The 23,800-nt window shown below is 38.3% G+C and overlaps 1 protein-coding gene across 1 annotated transcript in view; it reads right to left on the bottom strand.

Moving 5' to 3' along the window:
* Nucleotides 1–23,800, bottom strand: part of Ryr2 (ryanodine receptor 2) — a 566,557-nt gene that overhangs the window by 105,828 nt on the left and 436,929 nt on the right. Inside the window, exons 63-70 of the mRNA XM_076939363.1 lie at nt 21,362–21,411; nt 15,202–15,262; nt 14,048–14,286; nt 12,275–12,356; nt 10,300–10,430; nt 6,516–6,836; nt 2,628–2,868; nt 1,699–1,786 (exon numbers count right to left, since the gene is read on the bottom strand). Of these exons, the coding sequence (XP_076795478.1) occupies nt 1,699–1,786; nt 2,628–2,868; nt 6,516–6,836; nt 10,300–10,430; nt 12,275–12,356; nt 14,048–14,286; nt 15,202–15,262; nt 21,362–21,411 (1,213 nt within the window). The remainder of the gene's footprint in view (nt 1–1,698; nt 1,787–2,627; nt 2,869–6,515; nt 6,837–10,299; nt 10,431–12,274; nt 12,357–14,047; nt 14,287–15,201; nt 15,263–21,361; nt 21,412–23,800) is intronic.

Raw genomic sequence — 23,800 nt, 5'->3', positions numbered from 1 at the left:
TTCAAGAATGATATATGAGTGTGATTGACTTTTTCCAATTTTGGGGATGGAACTTAGAGCTTGATCCATACAAGGCAAGTTTTCTATCACTGAGTACACCCCAGCCTTCTTACTTCTTATTAGAAGATATGTTCTCATCAAATTGTCAAGATTGGCCTTGAATTTCCTCTATAGCTCAAGCAACCCATCAACTTATAAGCCTCCTTCCTTCACTTTCCTGGGAGTTGGGATGACAGACCCATGACACCAGGCCCATCCTGAATAAGTATGTTTTAAAGATGATGCTTGAAACATTCATGTCATAAAATCACACATTAATAAATGACAGCATGAACGCTCTAGCCTCAGGTTAGCTGGGGAGTAGCATATGTTGCTTTCAGGGATAAACAGTCTGTCCAGAGAACACACAAATTTCAACTTCTTATTCTGGTAGGTATTCTACCTAATTCTAAAAAATGACATAACATTATTTTAAGTACTTTTAAATTTAGAAACAGAATGGTAAAATCAATTCATCTGAAACATTTGGAGAAAATATTAATACATTTACATAAATTTGATTTTAAGATATATATCAGGGCTGGAAAAATGGCTCAGCCATTAAAATCTAGGCTCATAACCATATATATATATATATATATATATATATATATATATATATATATATATATATATATTCCTACTATTGAAAGAACCATTAAATGAGCCTGCTGATTATAATAATAGAGTCCTAATTCCAAAATATTCTTTAAGACAAAAGTTTAATGATATGTCATTGATGTTTAAATGATTGCTGAGTGGAATACATATGGCAATTTTCTAGCAGTTTTCAACATGTTTAAACATCTAATCCTGGATTCCTCCCACATGTCCCCTTGGCAAGTAAAAGATGGTTTATATATGGGAGACAAAGGACTGTCAATCCAGCTCTGATTTGGGCAGATGAAAATAGACTGATTTATCCTAGAATATACATTTCCCCCCAAAATAACCCCAAACAAGCTAATGTCTCCATTAAAATGTGCTGCATAAAATAAGAATCATTCATCAGGCACAGTGGCACATGCCAATGGTCCAGAGAAATGAGAAAATTACAAGTTTGAGGTCAGGCTAACTCCAAGGCCAGCTTAAGCTATAAAGTGAAGACTTGTCTCAAAATTCTAAGGGCTGAGGTCCATAGCAGGGCATATCTCTATGCCACCATGCTCAAACCCCGAAACAAACAAACAAAATACCTCATTTGATTTAGAGGAGCAAAATCAATCTAAAAATTTTTCTAGGGTGCCACAGATAACAGATATCAATGTGAATTTGCAAATGTAAATATTTTAAAAGTAATTTTAAATCATACATGTCCTAAAGGATCCCAGCATATGGAGATGAAGCAGGCACTTAATACCAGCCTGAACTATATGACACACTGTCTAAAAGGGGGATATAAATAAACATCTTAATGTTTATACAATACTATCAAAATTTTGTTATCTTTTAAAGATAAATTACAGAGCTTAAAAGAGACTCCATTTCCCTAAAGTCCCCAGAGTCATCTTCTTCAGTCCTAAACTATCAAATGAATTCTAGGAGGCAAACTTAAGAAATGCTATTTAGACATTGCCTGCAGGGATCAGATAACTGGTCTACCTTTGCAAAGCCCTCATCACACATCAAACAGTAGATAATTTGCATTCTCATACTTACATGGGATTTGGACCAGTAGATGAAGACTTCAGCCACCATTCGAAACAACTCCTCTGCTTCTGGGTTGGGTTCCTTCAGCCACTTTGCCCTAAAACATGTGATAAGCAGGTTCTCAGTTAAAGTTAATTAAGCAAAACAGCACCTCCAACCCCCCAAATCTTTTCTACCAAAGTCTTTTTTAAAAATTTTCTTCCTTCCTTCCTTCTTCTTCTTTTTTTTTTTTTTTTTTTTTTTTTTTTTTTTTTTTTTTTTTTTTTTTTTTTTTTGAGACAGGGTCTTTAGCTAGTCTGGAATTTGCTATGTAGGCTGAACTTGAACTTACTGAGATTTGCTAACTTCTGCCTAACCCAAGTACTGGGATTAAAAACGTATGCTCCTATACCCAATCTGCCAAAGCAAAGTTTGCCGATCAAACAATTTATAATGGTATTGCTGGAACATTTAAAAACTTTAAACATTGTAACTGTCCAAGAGCTTTTAAGAAAAGAAATTAAAAATTAAATGTTTAGTTTTATTTTGAAAAATAGTTGCTTCATAATAATCAATATCTACAATTTTTTGTATGTGATATATATATGTTTGGTATATGTATATATATTATTTATATAATATATATAACAATTTAAATGCATTTCTTTCTGTATAATCTGCAGATATGTTCAACTACAACTCTAGTCTCTGCTGTAGAAACTGGAACAATATCACAACAGATATGTTACTTGAAAAGCATAGAAGGCTTTGTCAAACAATATCCAGTTGTAAGCTGAAGATACCCAGCAAGAATTAATTTATGCATTAATATTTTGTTATATTACAACAATGAGCAAGCTCATGGTCCAGGAATCAGAGAACTATGTGGTCTATACGAACAGATGAGCCGAGCAGATCATGAAGAACTTGGGGGAATGAGCCACTTTTGCACAGTGTACCTGTTATAGTCCACAAATCGGATCAAGAGTGGGTAGAAGGCATAGAGATCCCTGGCCAGTGTAGTGAACTCATCTAGAATGAGCAGCTCAGCCTCGGACATGTCCCCTCTGGCTTCGGCTTTCAGGTGGTCTTCCTCAGACACTACCATGGCGGCCTTTTTCTTTAGCTTCTCCATCAGGGGTAAGAAATGAGTTTTCAAGAGCTGAGGTTTCACCTTGTTGATGATAGGCTGTGAAAACACTATTTGGAAACAGACATTAATATTCTACTGTGAAAAACACCCATTAAAATTAGGATGAGTTGATAGAATGGTAATGGGAGTGAAAGCCCTATCTTTTCTCTTTCATAGCTTCCTTAAGGACAAAGCCCACGTCTCTGCCATTTTTCTAGCTACAAACTTAATTGTATAATTGATGCATAACATGATTACTGAACTCAATTCAAAGTGCTTATTTTTTTAACAAAAGATTGATGATTTAGAATAAAAGTTTTAAAAGACCTGGAATCATATCAGATTAGTTTTAAATTCAGTATTATCATACAAAGCCCAACAATGGAAGTGAGTCTCTTAGCACTTTCATTTTTAGAACTCTCTCTGCAATATGTGAAGTCTGTAATCCCCTCAGTTTATCCCATCATCATCTCCTGGAAGGGTTAGATTATGCATAACACTGCTGTCCTGGTCAACATTCAGTAATAGGTGTAGGCTTACACAAGCAATTTTTAAGATGGATTTTTACATTACACTTACATAATATGCATATATTTACAAATATATACACATACATACATTGTGTAATGTATTTGTGAGAAAAGTTAAAAATCCACCTACTCAATCATTAAGATACTGGTATTATGTTTTTAGTTTTTATCAATAGATAAGCTCACTAATTCATACTATACACAGATCATTCTGCATTCCTTTAAAAAATTTTGCTTTTATTTTCTATATTTAATATGAGTGTTTCCCAAGGCACAAAACATGGCTGAAACCCAAATGTTTGAAGAAAATGTAATATTTTTATAAGAGGATATACAGAAATTATTTACTCATGCTGCTCCAGCTGTTGGAGATTTAGATAGCTTCCAGAATTTTAATATAAATTCTGTAATGATAAACTGATCTGTACATATTTTACTTCATCTTCCATTCCTCAGCCCATTGTCACGAGAGAATAATATGAAGGTATGTTGTTTCAAAATCCACCTTTATTTTTGTCTTATATAGAAATAAATGATTTAGAAAACTTTGAAATTATTAACTATGTAATAAGTAGCTTTAATTGTCAATTGGACACAACCTAGAATCATCTGGGGAGAAAGTCTCACTAAGAAATTGTCTACATTGGGTTGGCTGGTGGGCATGCCTATGGCCAGATGTCTTAATTATAATAACTGATGTGGAAGATTTAGGCCACTGTGGGTGACACCATTACCTAAGCAGGAAGTCTTGAAGTATGTAAAAGTGAAGAAATCGATGTGAGAAAAAGCAAGCAAGTGAGCATGTATCATTTATTTACTTTTGCACTTGATGGATATGAGACAACTAGCCACGTTAGGCTCCCACCACAATGATATTCTTGCAGTGATGTACTCTAACCTGGTAAGTGTAAGCTAAAAGAAACTATTCCTCTCAGTTAGAAGATTGAAGGAGCTAAAGGGGCTGGTGGCCCCATGGGGAGAGTGACAATACCAACCAACCAGAGCTCCCAGTGTCTAAACTGCCAGCCTGGGAACACACATGGAGGGACCGATGGCTCCAGCTATATATGTAGTTGAGGATGACCTTGTCAGGCATCATTGGGAGAGGAGGGCCTTGATCCCAGGAAGGCTGAATGCCCCAGTGTGGGGGAATTCAAAGGCAGGGAGGAGGGAATGAGTGGATGGGTAGGCATACCCTCATAGAAGTAGGAAGAGGGGGGATGGAATGGGATAAGGGGTTTCAGGGGGGAATGGGGAAAGGAGATAACATCTGAAAGGTAAATGAATGAAATATCCAATGATAATAATCTAAAAAACCAGATAACGTAACTGGCTATTGCAGTCAAGCATTTGAGACTTTTTGTCAACAATTTAGTATTACACATATTACTGGGATTCCTTAAAATCCTCAAGGACAAGGTATTGTGGAAGGGGCCCATGGAACTTTAAAACATTATCTTCATAAAATAAAAAAGGGGGAGGTATATCCCCATACACTACAAATTTATTTAAATCATGTTCTTATTTTAATTTTTTTAAAAATTGGATGCCAAGAAAAATTTCTGCTGAGTGTCTATGGCACCCTACAACTAGGCATACTTATGTCTAGGTGAAAAGGAAAGATCCACTTACTGGCATATGGCATGATCCTGATCTAGTATCTAATATGGGGAAGAGGGCATGTTTGTGTTTTTTCTGCAGGATGCTGAAGGAGCATGGTGGCTGCCAGAGTGATTGGTGAAACATGCTGATGCTGGGACAAAGAATGATGCTGACCTGTGAGCTTGCTGAGTGCCCTGACAAGTGTGACTGGGAAGCTGTATTGGACATATGTTTCTGACCCACCTTTGCTTTCCTATATCCCAGATGGGACAAGCTGTCTTGCCTTAAGTTTTTAGACTTTATGGCACAGAGAATCAATAAGAAAAGTTATAATGACTCTTGTATTTTTCTTAAACGTGAACAGTTATTTGGACTCAATCATGTCCTAGTCTAGAAACCAATCAAATACTGGAAATAACAGTCTTCATTTAGAAGGCTGGATCTGGACATGTTCAGAGACATATTTGGAAGTTAGCTACAGTTCTCTATAATAGCAACAGATAAAGTTAGGACAGGATCTAAATTTCAAACAAATGTTAGTGCATGTGCTAAGGCTCTTTTAATTGGCACGTATAGCTTGATCATGGTAGCTCTTTTTGTCCTGGGAATACTTTTATTCCTGCATATTGTGTGAAAGCTTGTCTTTAACAACATCAACATATTGGCAGCCAAAATACATGATTTGAAGCTGAAAATGGACCCCCAGACAGAGTTATTAACTTAACAGTCTGGCAAGCCAAGGAAGAGTAAGATTCCGCACAGAGCCTTATCAACCTAAGACAGAAGTGCATCGCTTTGGATAATGCATATTCAATGACAAAGGCATTCTTGTCAAAATGACCTAAGACAGGCTCAGTCTTGTTTATGAAATAAAAAGGGGGGAGATATGGAGAGCTTTATTTAGGGGCTGCTTGGCAGGAATCTGACATTGGACAAGGACAAGGAAATGGGCTTCAGGCAGGAATCTGAGATTAGGCTAAAACAAAAAAGTAATTTCAGTCAGGAATCTAAATCTTAGGCTAGAACAAAGAAATAGGCTGCAGGCATGAAAATGACTTTGGGCTAGGACAGAGAAGTAGGCTCAGATATTTTGGTCATCCTGATAAGCCCTTAGAAATAGTGACCACGGGTCTTTGTTTATTGCCTTGCTTGTTCCTTGACTATTTGCATCTATTGTATTGCTAGTTCCTCAACCTAGAACTGACCTTAATACTTGCATGTAATTAAAATGGAATAAAAGCAAAAAGGAGGAGGAGGGATGGGATAGGGGATTTATGGGGGTGGGGAGAATGGGGAAAGGGGATAACATCTGAAATGTAAATAAATAAAATATCTAATAAAAAAAGAAAAAACCTCTTCCTCTCAAAATATACTTTGGGTCAAACAAAAATGAGACTAGGGAAATTAGCATATGTCCAATCTTATCCATATCTTTTAAAATAGCATAACAGGGCTAAGCAATGGTAGTTTTGAGCACAGAAGAAATCACTGAAGATTACTGTGGGACATTTCAAACCTTTGATATTTGAAATTTTTTGCCAGAAATAAAACAAATGATAGCATGCATTCTTTCCAGTCCTTACCAGCCAAGCGCTTCATCCAGGCTCCTTCATCAATCCCCAGGTTGTTGTAGATGATTTTGAGAATATTGCCCAGCAGTGTGTTCATGTGCTCTGAGTTGAGGGCTGTGCAGCACATCTCAGACCTCTCTGGATGGTTCTCAGGACCGTGTTCCCACCACCTTGACATGTAGCTGCATAACATGGGCAATACAACCTCCATCATGTGTGGCATCTGAGTATAACGGATTCCTGACTCTGCCAGCTCTATAATCTCATTCATAAGCTTCTCCAGGGATGGTATATTTGGGCAGACATCCTCCACATTTGCGGGTAAACTGAGAGCTAGAGCAAGACAGAATAAAACGGAGTGCACTCAATGCAAGAACAGGTACCATAGCAGACTTGGCTTTCTCAAACAGACACCATATTTCATGTTGGGCTTCAAAACTCAAACCTGGCTATCCTCCTGATACCCTCTTCCTTTTATCATGGCTAGCTGCCATTTAAAAATTCTTTCCTAACCCCACACTCCTATTAGGCCTTCACAATAGTAAGCTAATTGACAGCTGCTCTGACTACTCACAGCAAATAAGATTGGGCATTCTCTTTGTCCTGCTTCTTGCCCTCACCATTTTCAAGCCATCTCCGTGTATCCCTATTCACCCTCTACTCACTCTATTAAGAAAAAGAATATTTGAAGTCCTTCACTTGTTACCTCCTATCTGTCTGAATGATTTTCCCATTACAGGACCTTGCTCAAGTCTCTATTCCCAGTCTTTTCCTCTCTAGCAGCTCCTGGCCAGCCATATCTATAGATGTGCAAATGTTTCCAGAATATCTACTTCCCAGGCATCATTGTTTGTGCAGCAACTAAACTCAGCTTTCCAAAGGATGGGGAACTCATGACTTTACATCCATAGCTCACTGGTCGCTAGGCAGTTTGACCCCTTTCCTATACCACCTCCCTCCTTGACATTACCATCTCCAGTCTCTGTGACTCTCTACTTAATCACAGCAGTGTCCTTAATTCACTTCTTTCTCCTTGCCCAATTAGATGTTGGCTTCTTTGAGGATCCATTTTTAGACCCTCTCTTCCTCTGCTTATATATTTATCTTGACAACAACATATACTACTGATGGCTTCTGTTTTGCTATAACTACAAATCTTCCAAGTTTTATTTATTCACCCTTTTTATTGTATGTCTAATCCTTGATTTTTTTTTCAGAGTCCACCCGGACCTGAAAAAATAGGTTTAAACTTTTGACTTATTCTCCAACAGTTACTGAAGCAAGGTGTTATCCAATCAACCACCATGGCTAGAAGCTGCTGAACTTTCCTTGGCTCACATCTGAGCTGATTTTTCCCTACAAGAAATCTCACAACCACTCCACTGCCTATTCTTTCCAGTGGGATTATCTAGTGACTGCTTCTCCAGGACTCAATACAGCTGAGCTGTGCATTTATTTTCCTCAATGCTGTCCAATGGATCTCTACGACACATCAATCCTCTCTGTAGCTGGTAAATGAATCTTCTTTGCTACTGGCTTCAGTCTCCATTTTTGCTTCCCTCCTCTGGCTTCCCAGTCTTGCTTCATTGTTTGTTCATCTCTCCTGAGATCTATTTCCAGTCAACCCTTTCCCTAATGAATCAAAACTTTGGTCTTCCCAATTTCAAGACTTATCCTGAATTATCTGTGTTGAGTCTTCCCAGGAGCTCTAGAATAACATTACTTTCTAGTGCCCAGTGGTCTTTATTCTGAGTTCTATTGCCCATGTACATAAGTTTCAGTCTCATTCATTTTCCCTCTCCCTACCCCTCTCCCTCTCCCTGCACATCTCCCTCTCCCTGTCCCTCTCCCTCTTGCCCACCCCTGTCTCTCTCCTACATACCAGAGCTCCCTGAGGAAAAGAATCAAATCTTAGTCATCTTTGTATCATATCCCCTCTATCTACCATAACCTCACAACAATGCTCCTGAAATGATTGGCTAAAAGAAAAATGAAATCATGAAATTTAATTCCCTTTGCTATGCAAATGAGGTGATATAGAAACCTGAGCAGGATATAATCTGTTTGCACAGTCCCTTATCTTTACAGAGGTAATGAATCTACTTTGTTCTTGACCCGTGTCCAAATACTAATGATTCACAAAACCTTAACAAGATGACTATATTAATGCACAGAAAAATCAACATATTGAACTTAACCATTTTCACTGCTTATAAACATATAGAAGTTATGTCAAAAACTGTACATTCAATACATTTGCCTGTGCTTTCATTTGTTCATGAGGTGAGATTGACAAAATAGCCAAATTAAATAATAATTATTCAAGTCACTAAACATTTCTTATTTGGTAAAGATTCACTAAAAAATATTACAAAAAACCAACAGTGTAACTAGGTCACAGAGAAGCAAGTTCACAGGTGGAGAAGTATGCACTCCAGGTTTTGAAAAGATTTTACAATTATTAGAAAGCATCCAAAATCAACAGACTGAGAAAAACATCAAACAGAAAAAGTCCTATCAGAGGGCATTTGTGGCATTTTGCCCTAAGAATTGGTCTGGACTATTCTAGAGGCTACTAGAAGAATAGCTGGAGTTTACTTACTTTTCATTCAGCTCAACTCACATTCCTATTAATAATTCTAGTAGGCTCTCAAAAGTAAATATCTAAAGTCATCATCAGAGGAAAAACGTCTTTTTAGGTTGGAGTCATGAGCAAATTAAGGCTAGCTACCCAACAAATGATCAGATTGCCCTGCATGGGATACCACACATGGATCTGGGGTTCACAATACGACAACTATACACATAGACTCATGGGCCTTAGGGAGACACACCTTATATTTAAGTGTAAATGAAAGCTGTTGGTTAGATTTTTCAGAATTCCAATAATAAACTTTTAAAGTGATAAATCAGCTAAAGATACATTTAAAACACATGAAATAGGACCAGCAAGTTGTCATCTTACCTCAACATTAGCAGTGTGTCACAGGTTTGAGCATATGCATATATACACAGACACACACACACACATCATATACACAAAACAAATGTTTACAAACTTAAAAAAATGAAGGTCACAAAACTACTAATAAAATAACATAACCCTTCCTGACTTGCTGTTAAGACTAGTCAATAAGAAAGCCAATAAACCTACTTCTTTATATTTACTGATTATTTTTCTGCTTAGTAGAGTATCCATTTGTCTTTGTCTCGTTAACTTCAAAGCAATTAAAATTTTTCTTTCAGAAACATTAGAGGAAGTACACATTAAAAAAAGAACGCTAAATTATAATGCTTGAGAACAAAGAGCCTCAGAGATTATAAACTGAAAGGGTAATAAAAAAAACCCACTGTATTACAGGAATCCCTTTATTTACTCTCTATGCCTATTCATAAACAAGCATAAAAATTATTAAAATTATGGTGTGTTTAGCCCACATATGTACAGATTGCCTCAAATTATCAGCTGCCCTATCTGTCAATCATGGTAAGAAATCACCCACATCCTGTCCCTTGCAACGAACTCCTTCTCCCTCCTCCTTCTCCTCTTCTTCCTCCCCCTCCTCTTCCTCATTTTCCTCTTTCTTCAGAGTCCAGGAAAGATGGCTTCTCTGGTAACCTGAGCTCATGAGCAACCTCATTCCAATCCACTGCTCCCTTACAAGTACTTTCAGAAATCAAACTTCTGGATAAGTGATCTCATTATCCCAAGGACAGATGATATCACAGAATAATTCTATATGCATCAGGAAGACATGTCTTCATTTCTCAAAAGGCAAGTATAGTTCTATATTACCTGCTCTTTCTCGTGAAGACCTGGTGTTGTAGATGGAGTAAACATTATGTTTGTCCAGGTGGGTTTCTAGAAAGGCGATAGGGAAGGCACCAGCAAAGGCAGCTAGGCATTCTCCGAGTGCAGATCGTTGCCTACAGGTGCAAAAAGTTTATTGTTTCCACATGAATAACTGAAGGAGTGACATCAGAAATCAATAAGTTTAACCTACAAAATGGATATCAATATTGCTACTAAAAATAATAAGGAAGAATTAAGAAAATGTCTTTGAGATTGCCATTTTGTCCTATTGACAGTGTCCTTTGCCTTACAGAAGCTTCGCAATTTTATGAGGTCCCATTTGTCAATTCTTGATCTTAGAGCATAAGCCATTGGTGTTCTGTTCAGGAACTTTGCCCCTGTGCCTAGGTATTTGAGGGTCTTCCCCACCTTCTCTTCTATTAGTTTCAGTGTATCTGGTTTTATGTGAAGGTCCTTTATCCACTTGGACTTGAGCTTTGTATAAGGAGATAAGAATGGATCGATTTGCATTCTTCTACATGCTGACCTCCAGTTGAACCAGTACTATTTGTTGAAAATGCTGTCCTTTTTCCACTGGATGGTTTTAGCTCCTCTGTCAAAGATCAAGTGACCATAGGTGTGTGGGTTCATTTCTGGATCTTCAATTCTATTCCATTGATCTTCCTACCTGTCTCTGTACCAATACCATGCAGTTTTTATCACTATTGCTCTGTAGTACAGCTTGAGGTCAGGGATGGTGATTCCCCCAGAGCACATAGGGAAGGACCCATGGCTCCAGCTGTATATGTAGGGGAGGATGACGGTGTCAGGCATAGGTGGGTGAGGAAGTCCTTGGTCCAGTAAAGGCTGGATGCCCCAGTGTGGGGGAATCATGGGTGGGGAGATGAGAGTGGGAGTGTGGGTGGGACATGTCCTCATAGAAACAGGAGGAGGGGGATGAGATAGGGAGTTCCTGCGTGTGTGTGGGGGAGATTACATCTGAAATGTAAATAAAATATCTAATAAAAAAAGAGAAAAAAAGTTTCTTTGAGAATAAAATCAGGATCCTGCTACTAACTCTGCAGAGTTAAAACAAAAGAGTAAAACTGAGCTTCTGAGCTTCTGGGTATTTAATTGAGAGCTAAGAGTATAAATCAAACCAACTTTGTGAAAGGGTTGTGATAAGCCATAACTATGTCACTCATGAAAGCTTTAAGTTGAGAATCTCTGAATTCTGGGATTGTTATTATTTAGGAAAATAATCAGAAATAGACACCAGAATCAGAGGGTTGAATGCTGGTGCTGAGTCTTAGTTTACCTGTGGACAGCATTTTACCATAATGAGCCACTTCTGTCTAGAGTGGGAGAAAATGAACTTCCAGCGCATTGCATTTCTTTGTGTGCATGCACATATGCATGTGGTGGTGTGGATGTGCATGTGCACAACAGGAGACCGGAGGTCAACACCGAGTCACTTCCTCATCCACTCTCCAGCCTAGTTTTTAAGTCTGGGTCTCTCATTGAACCTGGAGTCCACCAGTTCATTTAGATTGCACTCTCAAGCAAGCTCCGATCATTCTCCTGCCTCTGTGCCCACAACCCTGAGATTACAAGCTACTTGCTGCCATGTTGGGCTTTTTAGTTGGGTGGTATGGGTCTGGTCTTCACTCAGCAAGCCTCTCCTCAGTCCTTTGTCTTTCTGATACACAGTAACAAACAATGCTAGGAGAACCTCTCCAAGACTTACAAGCTCCAAGTTTAAAATTTATATACTACATTGTTATATAAAAGACAAAGCATTAAATTTTATATACTATGCCCCTACTGAGCTTTATAATAATAATTCTTAAAGGCTGTTAAGTTCCGCTTGAGAAACTGAACAAAGTAATCTGGGTTGCTTCAAAAGTAAGAAATGTATATAAAATGAAGAGGTTTGAGGTATAGTTGCTCTCAGTAATGGGCTGTTTTTAGCTCTTACCTTTCCACGTAGATGCTCTTGCTGGTTCCCAAGGCATACAAGCTGGTCAGAATTCTGTAACAAGACACCTGCACATCCTCCACTGAGAACAGAGAGAGTCTCCATTGAGAAGTAAACACTTGCATAGCACGTGACCCTGACAATTTGTAGGCTCAACCCAGAATTCCTCACTACAATCAGTATGCTTGAAACTTTGGAAAATGCAAAATAAGAACACATTTACAAAAGAAAACATAAAACCTTCTTTTTAAAAGTGTTCCCTTCGTGAAAGGAGCTCAAGATACTTTAATGAATGGGTTGTGATTATCTAGAACATTCTGAGAAAAATATTTTAATAATCTTTCTCAGTATGTGAAAGAGAAGGACTTGCCCAGGAATAAAATAAACCATTAGACTGTCTGAAGGGAAAAAGAATGGCTATCAGTTTTGAGTATTCTTCTGGAGAGAAATAAAGATTCTACGTTCTACAAAGGTTTGCATGGAAAACGTCTCTTAGTTCATACAATGTTGAATATAATAAGTGACTGTTACCATAACTCACAAATATCTCCAAAGATCTGACATTCAAATGTAAATTTCTCTAGGAGATATTTAAAGATTTTTTAAAAATGTTTAAATTAGATACATGTTTATTTGTCTATCTGTGAGTATGGGCATGTCAGTACAGGTGCTCAATAAAGCCAGAGACCTGGGTCCTCCTAGCTGGATTTACAGGGGCTTTTAAGCCATCTGAAGTTAATTTTAGGAACCAAAATCTGGTCCTCTGCAAGAACAATATATGCTCCTAGTCACTGAGCTATCTTTCCATTTTTCCCTTCCTATAGCATTTGATGTTAGGACAATCAAGGAGAAGATCTAGGAAATGTCTTTAAATCATTGAACAAGACAGGCTTAAAAGACAAAGAAATTGAAGAAATACAGCTTTCTAATTCTAACACTGCTAGATACACCATGGCATGACAGAAGAAATCATCTTCAACATAAGACTTATTTCCATCTATAGTCTGAGCCTCAAGCAATGTTCCTACTGTTGAAAATATGGTTCTGTCTGTGCTAGGGGAAGAGTCCCAGAACAGCACAGTGGTTTCACATTGCACTGCCCAACAGCTGGAAACCCAGACTATGAGAGTGTGAAGGTGTGTCAGCTCCCCCAAAGCTCCTTGCTCATCCTATGTTCCTTCCTGTGAACAGCCCTGCAAAAGGTCGGGACAGCTCAAGTGTTAACTTCCCACTTAACCTTGGGTATTCTTGGGACAAACTTTTTAAAATAACTTCAGATTTCTGGCCCCAAACTAGCTAATCAAATCTCTCTCAAAATCACATAAAAACCTATCAACAGAGCTATTTTTGCTTGGCATAGTCCAACGATCTAGATGAAGCATTTGGCTCAGCACAGACAGTATTACTTGGTGGAATAACCTGTGGTCCAGTCAGCAGTCTGTGTTGGACTCAGAAATGATTTGAAAACATTTAAGGTGGCGTGACTCTATGCTCCAAATCCATTGAAAATAAACATTGGAAAGATGCAACGGATTTAGGGAATCTGGTGGGACCTGGGCTTCAACAGTAGAGAAGAGTCGATCTAAAACTGCAGCTGTGTTCTGGGTCCATGAGACAGACAAATCTGCCCCTGTCCGGATGTTTTCTATCATCCATACACCCATCTATGTAGTTATGTAATAATGGAAGCATCTGCATGCAGAGCCCATTGGGATGACCCTGGTGTGATGGCCCTAGTTCAAAAGCCAGATCCTAAGGACCAGAGTTACATACATATCAAATCTTCTCCAAACTGATGCTGGCCGATGTGTTCGAACAGGGACGAGAGCATGGGCAGGAGCGCCACGGTGGTGTAGTTGATGATCTGGGTCACCCCCTTGGGCTGGCTCCTGGTGTGAGTAAACTGTCCCTGCTTGAGGTTTTCCATCGTTTTTTCCAGATCCTCCGCCGCGTTGTCCAGAAAGGCCCTGAGAGCACTTTTCACACTGTCCAGGCCCGTCTTCATCACAGTCCTAGGAAGTCAAGAAGGAAAGAGATCAGATCTCTGACAGCAATGACCAAAGAAGAAAACCTGCCCCCCACCCCCCCACTATGCTACCTCTCCACTAGAGTAGCTACCTAGAAGACATTCAACTTCTAAGTTTTTTATTGGCATACATTAATTATATATAGTAATGGTTTCATTATGACACTTTCACATATACATATAACATATTTTGGTCACTTTCACTCCAATTACCCTCTCTTGTCCCCCTCCCACTGATCCCTCCCTCTTTCTAGAGAGGTCTATGTTCATGTGTGTGTGTGTTTGGGGTGAGTGTGTATGTGTGCATATGTGAGTGTGAATTGTGGTGTGTGAATAAGTGTATATGTGTGAGTGTGTTGTATGGTATGTGTGTGAGTGTGTATGTGTCTGTAAGTATGTTTGGATGTGGGAGGTGAGTGTGTGTATGTGTACATGAGTGTGTATGTGTGTGTATGTACGAGTGAGTTTGTATGGTGTGTGTATGTGTGTGTGTATGGTGGGAGTGTGTATGTGTGTAAGTGTCTGTGTATATGTATGGGTTATGTGTGGGGGTTTTAAGTGTATGTATATAGTGTATGAGTGTGTGTATGGTGTGTGTATGTGGGTGTGGGTATGTGAGTGGGTGTACGCAGGGGAAGGGGTGCTCACATATGATACATTCATTATTGATAACTCAGTAATAAAATTAGTTGCTAGAGAAATGATGTAAAGATTAAGTAACCTCCTACAACTGTAGAATCTAAGGACTATGCTATCCACTGTAATTTATAAGGCTTCTTTTTTGCTTGAACTAAAATATTCATGAAACTACAAAAATAAAATCAGGACTTGTGGTCCTCTTTAAACATCCTTATGTATCATAACTATATTAATTTATTTAGATAAAAACATGGCTATTTACCTTGCATCCAAAGTCTGACCCAAAATATGAAGACAGTTCACAATTGAGGTGGCATCATTCCCTGAAGAGGAAAATAAACACTGTATAAATTACCTTTGGAATTTCTCAACCTTGTCCTGTCCCATCAACACGTGTGTCACAAATGTTGGTTAATCCACACAGTTCAATCGTAACATAATGAAAAAGACTTTTGAAGACTCAAATTTGAAATCATGCAGTTTCTCTGCTTAAAAGTGGCTATGCACATGTAAGTAGACAAGCGGTGAAGCATGTCTTACCAGGTAGCAGACGTGCTCCAGCAGCATTCGAAAGCATCGCGCCAAAAGGAAGGAACTTTTGCTGAATTCCTCAGATACATCCCTCTCCCCACACTAACTCACTGTAATGCATACAGTATGCAAACGTTTAAAGTCAGCGCATAGCCTCTCTGAAATAGAATGGGCTAAACCTCTATCCTAATTTTATTTCTAATTACTTCGGGAGTCTCGGCCTTCTTATTTCATTCAATGGCCTCAGGGTGACTTAATATGCCTGAATTCCAATGTGGTAACAAGGAAATGATTTATCCAAACTTTGCTGGTCTTTGGCAAAAAAGGAAGTTGCAATTAAATTCATGAATTTAAAATTATAACCAGAGGCTGGAGAAGCTAGGTAGGAGTTGTTTATGAAGATTTATTTCTAAATATCTTTATCTATTATGTATATCTAATTATACATGTGTGAGGGGGGTATGTGCATATGTGCATGTAGAGCCTGAGAAAAGCAAGCAGGGGCATCAGATCCCCTTGAGCTGAAGTTACATGTGGTCATGAGCCACCTGATGTGGGTGCCGAGAACAGAATGTAGGTCCTCTGCAAGAGCAGTAGTTGCTCTTAATTCCTGAGCTGTGTCTCAAGAACTTAAGCCAGCAGTCTTCTGTACTACTCAAATGTAATTTTTAAAAACAATGAGATTAATGCATTTACTTGCCATTTTGTAAATAAAGTACAAAATTATGAATATTGTAAACTGAGTGTGTGAGTATGAGTGTGTGTGTGTATGTAAAACTTTGACGTGGGTATTTTTTTAAAGTAAACAAATGAAATAATGACTCCATTAAAAAAATTGACTACCAAACTATGGTCACAAACTATATCAGTCTTTTTTCTATATTCTATGTGCACACACCCTCACACACACAAATTCTATGCATCCTTAGGATAATGAGTCATGTTTCAATGTAGGTTTTTTGTAGCATCTGAATATTACTTCTTTAAACAACAACACATCCTCAAATAGCCCACTTACACATCCAGGGACCTGGCTGATCATCCCGGATCAGGAGCAGGCCAACTTAGATACATCATAAGACAAAAGACACCCTCAGTTTTAGATAGTCACTATCCTCAGAGATGCTTTGGGCTTAAAAGGATTTCTTTTTCATTGTCTATACCATGCCCAACAACCCAAGCACAATCTGAACCTTTCAGGGATAACATACACACATTAATTTTCTGATATTTCCTGTTAGAAGATAGCAGTAATTATTTGAATTCCTGAAGCATTCTGAAGGGGGACATCAAGACTGTTAAGGTAAATCTAATCTGCTAACAGTCAGGGAAGAGAATACAGGTGAATTTTTTTTCTCTGGATTACATCACTTAGCATTTACTTTAGAAACTTATCCAAATAGAAATTTAAGATCCTTGCATTAGTGAAAAATTAAGTATCCTCAACTGGAAAATAGAATTTTTCATAAAACAAGTAGCTTTCTCTTAAACATCTAATATTTATGCTATGCCAATGGCCTCACAGTTAACACTGTATCGAACTGCAGTGATATGGATAGTCTGTTTGGCTTTGAGGCCATTGTGAGAACAAACCAAAAAAAGGTTTTAGACAGTATGTTTGTCATATAGAAAATGCTAAAAGCCTCCATGTCAAAGGTTTCAGACTTCTCTACTGCCTCGGGGGTATATCTTGGGAAACTGTGTGTCTCACTAAGAATAACATTTGGGTTATTTAAATGAAAAAAAAAACTTGCAATTTACAGCACTTGCTAATTTGAGCATCTGTTGCTGCCTTCTCTATCAAAACCATGGGTTCTATGAGAGTGAAATCTTATTGGTTCTCTCATTCCTTCATTCATCAGATATTTTTATAAGGCTGCTATGTGCCAAGCTTTCTGCTTAGCCTTATAGGGACAGATGGAAGCCAGAAAGGTAGAAATTTACTGCATTTAAGGGAGAAGAACTAAGAAGGTAAGTGTTAGGTGAGGGGACTCTTATCTCATGGAGTGACGATGGTGCCAAAGACCCTGAGCACAAACGGACATGACTAACTGCAGAAGGAGAGAGTTTGCTGGGATACTGAGGTAGCACAGTGAGCAAGGAAAGGTGTAATGGTGATCATGGATGGAGTGGCACACAAGCATGCCAGCATAGGGACTTGCATGCTCAGGTTACCCTACAGAAATGAAAAGCATTGGGCATGCAGATGTAGGAAAGGAGGCTGGTGTCTGAGGAAGACATGACTGCCTGGGGTACAAAGTGGAAAGAGGGGATTAAGACAGAATAACTTCTTTGGTCTTGGAGTGGCACAGGTAAAAGTGTTTGTAGGTTGATTTCAGTGTGGTAACAGAAAGAGAAAATTCTTCATTTCTCCATCTTCACAGCCTGAGAGAATGTCTTTCATACAGCAGACACACAATGACCATGTATTCAATGATGTATTTAAAGGACTAGATTTTTCTTTTGTGTGTGCAAATAATGCCCTTAACAGAGCCTACAGGCATAGACCTATGCCATCACCCCTAGATTGTCCACCTTCGTACTCTACTCCCTCTCCCACTCCATTACAAAATATTTTCTTCTATTCACCAGGATCCTATGGTGAAAACATCCATCCACGGAACAAGTAACTTTATCATTTTTCCACACAACACGAGATGCCTTAGGGGCCTCCAAAAGAGCAGTTTGCGATGTAAGATCCGGAGGCTCTTCTGTTCTCTGGGTGTTTTGATGTAAAGAAAAAAAACTTTTAAAGGAAATCAAAGACACAGGTGAATGTGGGTAGCCAATTTCTGGTAATCCTTATGGTTTAGATGTCATAACAATCTTGTGACTACTCAGAAGAATTGTGGATTTGAATTTAATTTGGCAGATAATTCAGACTAAATATTCCTGGTACCTACTAGACCTACTCATCACTGTGACCCCAAACAACAAGAACTTAGTATGTTTATTGCTCCCCCTTGGTTTTCAATGCCTAACCACGGAAAGTTAATATGTATCTTTTTGTGTCTTCAGTTTTGGTACCCATTATCAAGTATAAATCTGTCTCAACTGATTCTTAAAGTCATAAATTATTTTCAAGCACTGGTGTGTGTGTGTGTGTGTGTGTGTGTGTGTGTGTGTGTGTGTGTGTGTGATTTGTGTGAGGGTGCCATTAAAGCCCAGAAGAGGGATCTCTAGAAACTGAAGTTTCAGGAGCCATGAGCTGCCCATTGTGGGTATTAGAAACTGAACTAGGGTCCTCTCTATGAGTAGTACACACTGTTAACTGTTGATTCATCATCTGGCTCCAAATCATATTTTCTCTGAACTAAGGCAGTATACATGGTAGATTTGATAAACAGCTTATTTCCTCCCAGAATACAGAAAAATAATATCAATATCAATATCTACCTATCTATCTATCTATCCATCTATCCATCTATCTATTGTTCTATCCATCTATCATTCTATCTATCTATGTATATGGTAGAGTGAAAGTAGTAAAGGCAAGATTAACATGACTTTGGGCAAGCATCTGCTTTATATTTGTTTAGGTCTCTCTAGTCAAACTCACCTCTCATGCACTCATAGAATGGGCTATGCAAAGGTAGCCACACTTGCACTGCATTCTGTATTTAATCTGATTTACCTAAGTAAAAGCTAATAAGTAAGATTGAATAAACCCAATAAGTAAAATCTAATTATCAAACTAGAATATGATCACAGCAAGTTCACAGTTTCCACAATGTCTTAATATTTATTAACTCATATTAGGTTTAATATGCACAACAAATCTTTAAGATTAATGGTGATCTTAAGCCTACCACAAATACAAAAAAGTCCAAGTTTAGGCATCCAATGTCTCTTGTCCAAATCATACAGATGGTTAATTCTCAAAAGCAGCAAGCATTTAGACAGTCAAAGTCCAATGTTACCTCCTAGTCATCACACGAGTCTAAAGCCAGGCTATGTAAAGGTTGTGTGCTAAGACGTAAAGACTTTATTAACTAGGCAAGTTTGTATACTATACAGAGCATGTTTGATTGTTGAAAACATCTTTCAGCTTAATGGATTTCAAATACAGCATCCAAATAGATATTAAGATCACATAAGAAAGAATAATTTACCCCCTGCATGGGAACAACAAACTATATTACACATTTATTGTCAGTTACCCTTAAATGATATGCTTGAAGGGAAAATACGACTCTAAATAACAGGCAAAAGAAATCCTTGCTTGTGGAAGATCCATGTAGATAGTATTCCTTTTGGAAAGGTTATCATTATTTTTAAAAATAGCATGACAGAAATATCTGGAATGTTGGAAACATTGTTTTGGCCTGACTGTTGAATAAGTGGATGTATAATTATGGAAAGTTTATTATTCTTAAGATGTATGTACTTTGTCATATATGTCAAATATATGTTATATATTTTCTAAAAAGGGAATTAATTAGATAAAACATAAGAAATGAGTATGAAATAGGTGGCCAGTTAGAGCATAACACAGTGTTATGCTTTTAGTTAAGTATATAAACACTAGCAGTAATGGATAAGCCTCCCATCAGAGTTATCCATAATTAGACAAGACTCTCTGATGACAAAGGGGGCATTTGAACATGCTACATCCTGGGAAAGTTGAACACAATATGAGACCCTTAACAGAAGATTTTTCACATCAATTGTTGTCTATTGATAAGAAGTTAAACAAAATAGTTAAGCCTAAATCATTCTGAAAACAAGTCCCTGAAATTTTTAAATATCTTAAGTAATAACATAAAAACTCAGACAATTTATATAAAATATGAGTTAACTGATAAATAGAAGTGTACTAAACATTCTAGATATGAGAAATATCCAGTAAAAAACTAGCTAGTTGTACCAAAACCAATCACTTCTTAGATTTTTTAATAAAAATTATTTGTGTATTATTTGTGCCTCTCTCTCTCTCTCTCTCTCTCTCTCTCTCTCTCTCTCTGTGTGTGTGTGTGTGTGTGTGTGTGTGTGTATGTGTGTGTATATGTGTGTGTGTGTAAGGCCTTCAGTTTATTCACTGTGACTTTTCCAAAAAGGACTTATTTTTCTAAATCTATAGTCTTTCATAAAACTATTGTTAAACTGAAAGCATTTCTAGCCACATAACTTAATAAAAATCCCCAAATTATCCCCAAAGCATAGAGAACAAAGGGCTCAGATTTGTTTGGGCAGTTTATACAATCAATGAGCGACCGGATTCTGGCAGCAGCTGCCGATTCCTAAAGTTCCAAGTAGGAACACCTGCAAAGGTGAGTGCCACCCTGCATGCAAGTGCTTAGGAGTATGGGCTTGACCTACATGGATCCTCAGACACATCAGAAAAAGGCTGAATGTCGGGGAGCAGTCCACAGAAGCCACTGTGACCAAAACAAGCTCTTGGGCACTATGGTCCCAATTATCCCAGTGTTTAGAATGCAGGAAACAAGCATATCAGTTGTCAAGAACACTGAAAATGAAAGGTAAATTCCAAATCTGGATCAACATCAGCTTATTATTTAATTTTCAGAGAGAACAAAGCAAAAACAACAACAACAAAAAAAAATCCAAGAGCCTGGTTTCATTTTATCCTCAAAATAAGAATTTGGCAGAACTTGACCATTTTCACTTGTTTTGCTCCTTTATTTAAATACCCTTTGTTTTTCAGTCATGAATTGAACTGGCTTAGGGAAGTCATAGCCCTTCATTTTGCCATAGGTAATGTTATTTATATACACCTCCAGGAACTTGTCTGGCCTATGACGGCCATGCATGCAGCCGTGCAGCCGTGCATCCATGCATTCATGCAACAGAGCAACACACAACGCAGTGCAAAATTAGCAAAGGAAAGCCCCGGATGGCCATGCTCAGAAATTCCCCAAGGGTCTCCTTACCAAACAGTGAAATCCTATGCCTGACAAGAACTCCAAGTTTGCAGAACAGGCTGAGGACAAAAGAAAAAACAAAAGGAGAAAAAGGGGAGGGGTAGGGAAGGTAGAAAAAAGACAGGGGGAAATTAAAAATAAATTAAACAAGATGAGAAGAAGAAAACAGAAAGAAAGAAAAACAAAACAGCTGACCTATGAGCCAGAAAAAAAAAAAAAAAAAAAAAAAAAAAAGCAAACACGATGTCACGCAGAAAGGGTCGATTCTCTGAGCAGGATGTGGATTAAGACAGTAAAGAAAGGATTTCTGCGTATCTTAACAACGTGGTTAAAAAAGCACATATTATAAGTAAAGAAACAAAAAAAAAAAATAGAAAGCAAAGCTCATTAATACAGAAGCCATCTCTACAAACCTCACAAAGAACAGGACTGCTGGGAAACCATATGGAAAGAGTTTAATTTACTTTGCCCAAGTGCACCCGTTTGTGATCATGGGCACTTCTTACGAACAGAAATACAGTACTTTGGGCATAAACGTTGCAGTAAGTTTTAGTCCCTTCGCTGGTAAACCATCTCTTCTCAACTAAAATGTGCTCCTTATGTAAACACCGCGCGCCCTTTGGATTCAAACCTCATGAATTAGAAACTGATCTGGACTGATTATTTGAAGATCAGTCAAAGGAAATGGCAGATGTGATAACCAGAAGACATCTTAATGATGATGCTGGAGGAGCTGAGTGTCTTTCTTATCTCCCTACCTTGGAGGTCTCAGGAAATTCACAGCAGTTATCAATGGAACATTCCAAGTAACCACAGCTTATATTCATTGGTCACTACCACAGCCCCACTACCCCTCAGTGGAGATTACAAAGCTATGACAGTAGGTGGAGCCTCTGCCTCTTCACCCATTCCCAGCTTCATGACCTCCCAAGGCCCCCCCCCCTTATAAAGACACCCTTTGCTCAAGTTGATTGCTGTACCCTACTCCTTCTCACTGTCCCTAACCCTGTCCCCCAGACTCAGCTTGGGCTGCACAGACCCCAAGAAGCCTTTCCTGATGTCCAGCCCTACATTGGCTTCTGACAATTGGTTCCCTTCTGACACTTCTGGGAACCAAGTGTCAAGCTCCACCATGGCACTTAATCCACCAGGTCACAGCTTCTACCATCTGACTACACTCTCTTCTGAGCCCTCCAGAGAACAGTTTGTCAGGACTTTCCAGCACTCCTTCCTGGAGAACTGTAAAGGTTTACCTAAACTGGGTTCCTCAGTGGGGTCAGATGGCCCTTTGCTCCCCATGCTCTCCAGGAATGCTCCCCCCTGACTCCCGACCCTTGCTGACACCTGAGTGCCCAGCACCAGGTCTCAGTCAGAATTGAGAATGCCATTTGTCAGGGCAAAATACTTAAAAAAATAAATATCTCTGTATGTAGCTCTTTGGTGTGATATTTGATGCTGATATGTATATTATTTCACTATAATTTTATTTACTAATTTTTAAACAAAAGCAACTCTGACCAAGATCCCTCATCATCTGAGATTCATGGTACCTTCTAAATGCCCTTTTTCCAAAGGTGGATTTGTCTTTCTACAAAGAGTGATGGCTCTGACCTAAGGTCACACACTACATGGCTGCATCCTTACCTGTGTTAAAGAGTATTGATCATGATCCTCCAGCATTTGAATGCAGCATCTAAGCTATTCTTGGGCCACTGAATTTATAACACTAACTATATGTTAACACAGCTACTCCGGATGGATCCAAACCTAGGCTGTTAGGCTCTTTTGGAAACAGGGTAGTTCTGCATCTCCTTCTATTCAATTCTGTTCACTCAAGGAGAATGATCCAGAGAAAGGTCTTTCTTCCTCATCTTCCTGCTCACTAACTACCTAGCATCAGGTGTCTGCATCAGCAGACACCAAAGGCTAATTCTTCCAGGAAGGTTAAATTTCCATCTATTTTGGGGACATATTTCTGGGCAAACTAGGACCTGTGATTCTTACAAACCACAGCTCATACATCCCCTAAACTACCGCCTGTGACTCTGTTGTTGCAAATCTTACTTTTTACAGACATGGTGATCCTGACTTTAGACACAATAAATGTTTCCAGAACAATGTTGAGTGCTACAAAGTGAGTATATAAAGGATCTCACAGAATCATGGGTTTATAGCTGGGGAGAAATTAACTCAGATCCAGGAAACTACTGCTAAGAATAAAGATTAAATGTTAATTTAAATGAGTACTGCAGCATTAACAATGTATTTCAATGTATCCCTGCCTAGTCTTAACAGTGAGGTCAGGGTTTAGCACTTAATCTACCTGATCTATCTATCTATCTATCTATCTATCTATCTATCTATCTATTTTTCTTATCTATCTATCTATCTATCTATCTATCTATCTATTTTTCTTATCTATCTATCTATCTATCTATCTATCTATCT

This window comes from Arvicanthis niloticus, chromosome 8 (assembly GCF_011762505.2).
Source record: "Arvicanthis niloticus isolate mArvNil1 chromosome 8, mArvNil1.pat.X, whole genome shotgun sequence".
NCBI classification, from domain to species: Eukaryota; Metazoa; Chordata; class Mammalia; order Rodentia; family Muridae; genus Arvicanthis; species Arvicanthis niloticus.
Note: the sequence above shows the minus strand (reverse complement) of the source record. Positions and strands in the feature narration are given on the sequence as shown.